Source organism: Erigeron canadensis, chromosome 3 (genome assembly GCF_010389155.1).
Source record: "Erigeron canadensis isolate Cc75 chromosome 3, C_canadensis_v1, whole genome shotgun sequence".
NCBI classification, from domain to species: Eukaryota; Viridiplantae; Streptophyta; class Magnoliopsida; order Asterales; family Asteraceae; genus Erigeron; species Erigeron canadensis.
This window is the reverse complement of record NC_057763.1, coordinates 30,532,104-30,537,246: the sequence shown is the minus strand read 5'-3', so window position 1 is coordinate 30,537,246 and position 5,143 is coordinate 30,532,104. Positions and strand designations below refer to the sequence as shown.

Below are 5,143 nucleotides of genomic sequence, written 5' to 3'. Positions count from 1 at the left end.
TTAATTACATAACAAAACAGAAAAATGATTTCCAAATAATAATAACGTATTGGATACGTCTCATTTTAATTGTCCTATTTTGACTGGTCAAATTTTTTTCTTTCGCCTTTGATCGTAAATATTTTTGTTTGTGTTATATATTAGTTGATGAAAACTATATATTAATGAAAAGTGCATTTAAAACTCAATCAATTTATATATGTTATAAATTTATATATCAAGTGTTATGTAAAACAAATAAAAAAATTTACGGTAAAGAAAAAAATTCAAAAAATCAAACTACGTACATTTAATATTGGATGGTAGGAGTATATTTAATATGAGACGGTAGAGTACATAACACTTAATTCTAACAATCGAACGCACGGCGGCTTTTTCACAATTAGGCTGCCTTTTTCACAATGAATTGTTATTAATTAAATACAAATATAGTTAAATAATAAAAATAGCTAACTGGAAGGTATCTTTATTTTCATCTATATACCGATCACACACGCAAAGACCACAGGAGTTTGTATGTAAAACATTTCTCCCACTCTAGCCTCTTCAAGATTCTAGCCATGGAGCCGAATGGTCTTACAATGTCATTGATATTATTGTTGACAATTTTAATTTATGTTTACTTTTTCTCACGAGGTAAAAGATATTCGGGTCGACTTCCTCCAGGTTCGTTAGGACTTCCATTGATCGGGCAAAGTTTCGAGCTTCTGGAGGCTTTGAAGACCGACAAGGTAGACGAATGGTGTCGCAAAAAAATAGCTAAACACGGTCTTATTTGGAAAGCGTCTTTGTTTGGATACCCAACAGTTGTTTTACATGGTGTAAAAGCAAATAAATTTGTATTCACTTGTGATGAGAACATACTAACGAACACACAACCCCCATCTATAAATAGGATGTTGGGTATAAATAATATATTAGAATTGACTGGAGATGATCACAAACGAGTTAGAGGAGCTTTTGTTTCATTTTTGAAGATTGACTTTTTGAAGCAATATGTTGCAAAAGTAGATGAAGAAATCCAAGCCCACCTTATGATGCATTGGCATGGTAAAGACGAGGTCCAGGTAATTAATTTAAAAGATTATTAAGATTAACCCCTTAGATTATTAAAAAATTAAAGCTATTGTTTCATTTTTTTTACGTTTTTCATATCTTGTCACTTCTATATTTTAACCTTAATTTGCAAATTTCTTTTTTGACAACTAGGTACAAAGCCTAATGAAGACCTTAACATTCAATATGATTTGTTCACTTCTATTTGGGATTGAAAGAGCCAAAAGAGAGGAATTTCTACCCCTTTTCCAAGATATAATTAAAAGTTTCCTAGCATTCCCAGTAAACTTGCCCTTCTTTCAATTCAGCCGCGGGCTTAAATCAAGAAAGAAACTAGTAACGTTGCTCGTAGATCTCATACAGGAGAAAAGAGATGCACTCAACAAACAAAAAGAACTACAAGTACTTAATCCTCACGCAGACTTGATCACTTCATTGCTTAGCTTCCGTGATGAAGATAACTCGATAACAATGTCTGATGATGAAATCATTGACAACATCATCATTGCCATGGTTGCAGGGCATGATACAACCTCTGTTCTCCTTACCTTCCTTGTGAGGATTTTGGCAAACAATGACTCTATCTACTCTAACATTCTTCAAGGTATGGCATGTGTTTTTATCTCTATTAATTTGTGTCGTAACCAATGTTTTTAAACACCGGTTTTTTAGTGAACCCAAAATCTTTTTTGGGGCAGTTGGACCGTTTGAACCGACTTATTCATTGACTGGTTGGGAACTTCAATTTATTACGAGTAATTTTTTTTTTTATATATATGTTACTATACGAGTATCAAATAACGTAAAATAAAAGAAATTATAGATTTTCAATTCAAAAAATAACTAAGATAATATCTTTAAGTATACACATCATCATAAAAATAAAATATAAACCTCAAATCATGTATTTTGATTGGGTTAACTTAGATAGCTGAGATTGTATATAGAACAAGAAGAAATTTCCAAATGTAAAGCATCAGGGGAAGCATTGACTTGGGAAGACCTTACAAAGATGAATTACACATGGAGAGTAGCCTCCGAGATGCTTAGATTAAACCCTCCAGTGAGCTTAACCTTTCGACGAGTTGCTAAAGATTTCGAGTATGAAGGATACATAATCCCTAAAGGATGGCAAGTATGTCAAAATCAATAAAAACTCAGACACAGATAATGATGATCATATAAAATTATTACTAATAATTAATTAATTAACCTGATTATATATATATGCATCTTGACTTTGCAGGTGATGTTGTTTCCACCCGTAACATATATGGATGATAGCATTTTTCAAAACCCAACTCTGTTTGATCCGGCCCGTTTTGAGAAAGATAGTCCGCCACCGCCACCTTTCAGTTTGTTTCCATTTGGAGCGGGCCGAAGGATGTGTCCTGGTATGGAGTTCGCGAAGATAGAAACTTTGGCCATGATTCATTATTTAGTGACATTGTTCAAGTGGGACCTTGTTAACAAAGACGAGTCCTTCAAAAGAATACCCATGCCAGAATTCGATCATGGGTTGCCTATTCGAATTAGGCCAATAAAATAGATATAATTAGTGTTGCATGAAGTGTGACCGAAGGCGTGATCTTGAGCCTTTGGAGTAAGTATAATACAAAAGAATCATAAATATTTATATACAAATATAGTGTGAGACATGATGTAAACCAAATATTTGTTATTGATAATTGTTAATGAATGTTCATATCCCTTAAAGTCATTGTCTGAAGCAAACCAATGTAAACCAAATACACGTTTTTAGGGCACTTTCAATTCAGGCATTATGTTTTTCTTATCAAGATCACGACTTCTAGGATAACCGGCATATTCCTCGGAATTTTCATAATTCCGAGCACTACACTCCTTGGTGTGTATGAGAATACTGATCATCTCCAGCGCGACAACGATAATCTAAGATGACCACAAGATATAATTAGCCTATCAATAATCACAATTGTTATCTACATTTCAACATTATCACAGACATCACTATTCCAACTCTTACATATATAACTCATACTCATACTGTTATTGGGTTTTTATGAGTTTTTTAAATATCATTTTTCTTATTATTACTCAATTCAATCAAATATATGACCACATCATAATTTTCAAATCCATATCCCTTTTATAAAAATTTGACTATATGTGTTCTCGATCAATACATGCACCCAATAACAATACAAAAGTTATAAGAGTAAGAGTACCTATATCAAAACGATAGTCCCGAAAAGAATAGATTATGAAAAAATTTACATTTAATTTATCAAAGGTTTCAACAATATAAAATTTATTTCATTTCCTTAAAAATTTTGGCTACATATAAAATACCTCCAAGCTTAATAGATTATAGATATAAGATGGTTTTACAAGAATTTCGGTTTACTATTAATTTTTGATGATTTTCCTAAGTTCCATTTTTTTTTTTTTTTAATTTTTGAACAGCTTATGACCTACTCTACGTACTCCTGATACGAACTAGAAAAACACACACACAAGATCAACTGAAGAAGATGAAAAATGATAGATTTTGGTTTATTTATTTATTTTATTTTTTTTTGACAAAATAGATTTTGGTTAACGATCTGTCGATCTTCTTTATACTAGTGTTATAGTCAAATTTTATAAACACCCCCTCAAGATTGTCTCATTTAACATATTTGATTCTAACTAGCTATTTAGTCGTATATCTAATACACTTAACATTTTATATGGCTTCATTTAGACTTAGATGTAAATAAAATCATTACACTTATAATCAAAATACCTTTTAAGTTTAGGAATGTTACACCACCAATAAAAATAGACTTCTTGACAATATATACGACCTAGTACAAGAACAATGCCAAATGCCCAAAAGACAAGCTAGGTGTTTGTGCCAAATTATCTAAAAAAATTGTAACATACTAACGTAATATATATGTCATTGTTGTGTCTTACAATATCAACCATGTGTCCATTTCAAACTCATTTTATATATTTTTGATTTCTCAGTTTTCTTTCTTTTTTATTTTACATAGTGGTGGTGGTCATAAAACTATTAGTAAAGTCAACCATATGACGACTAACGGTCGGTTCCATTTGGTCATTATAAAGTTTATAATTTGAAAACATAGTTGCGGTTAAATAATAATTAGTAATAATTTCAATTCTTATTTAATTTTAGGATAATGATAAATCAACTTAATTGGTGTGTTTAAAGATATGCCTAATAGTAAGATGATGACATGTGGAAAAATAAAGAGGCAAGATTAAGAAAGAGAATTAGTGGAATCCACATGTTAAATTCTCAAAGTTTTAGATTGATTTTTAGGCATATGAGTTAAGTTGATTAATTATTTTCCTTGATTTTATGAAGAATAATGATAAATCAACATAATTTGTATGTTTAAAAGTCAACATAATCATAAGATGATGACATGTGGAAAAATCAGTGGGCAAAATTATGAAAGAGAATTAGTGAAATCCACATGTTAAATTCTTAAGGTTTTAGGTTGATTTTTAAGCATATGAGTTAAGTTGATTAATCATTTTCCATGAAGAATGTCAAATCATGCATTGGAGTTAGAATAACATTTATTTTTAATCAAGCCTTTTAACGATTATAAAGGATTAAGATCAATTTTACAAATAAAATTGATATTTTAACCATTGAATTAAAATTAAATTAAAATCAAAAGTTAAAATTTAAAAACAATTTTTTTTAAATCCAAAAATTAAGATGCTTTACTTTATTAATAAAATTGGAAACAATTCTCATTCGATTGTAAACTACTCTTAAGTTAAGCCAATTGCTATCTTATTGAACATGCGTAACTAATAACAAATATAAAATATATAATAGTATTTTTTTCACACACCAAACTTTGACAAAGTATAAAATTGTGTGTCATTAAATAATTTAATTATACTCGTAGAAATCAAGTAAGAAATACCTTTTATACTTGTGAGGAAACATAACATAACAGTCCTAATAAAATAAAAACATATAAAAATATACACTGTTATTTAACAGGTGGTATTATAGTAATCATGATGATGGAATTAATTATGAAAGTGTTAATCTTAACATAACTAGCTAATTAAT

At 29.9% G+C, this 5,143-nt stretch overlaps 1 protein-coding gene across 1 annotated transcript; it reads left to right on the top strand.

The window, feature by feature from the left end:
* The first annotated feature begins 581 nt into the window (after positions 1-581).
* Positions 582-2,605, top strand: LOC122594637 (taxadiene 5-alpha hydroxylase-like). Its single transcript, XM_043767068.1, has 4 exons — positions 582-1,067; positions 1,210-1,660; positions 2,004-2,191; positions 2,303-2,605. The coding sequence occupies exons 1-4, from the start codon at positions 582-584 to the stop codon at positions 2,603-2,605; spliced, it is 1,428 nt and encodes a 475-aa protein (XP_043623003.1).
* The last annotated feature ends 2,538 nt before the right edge of the window (positions 2,606-5,143 follow it).

Excerpts from the sequence above, each read along its gene's own strand:
- LOC122594637 (XM_043767068.1), top strand. The coding sequence starts at position 582 with ATGTCATTGATATTATTGTTGACAATTTTAATTTATGTTTACTTTTTC. Across the intron at positions 1,661-2,003 it reads CTACTCTAACATTCTTCAAG|AACAAGAAGAAATTTCCAAA; the intron begins GTATGGCATGTG and ends GATTGTATATAG. Across the intron at positions 2,192-2,302 it reads TAATCCCTAAAGGATGGCAA|GTGATGTTGTTTCCACCCGT; the intron begins GTATGTCAAAAT and ends TTGACTTTGCAG.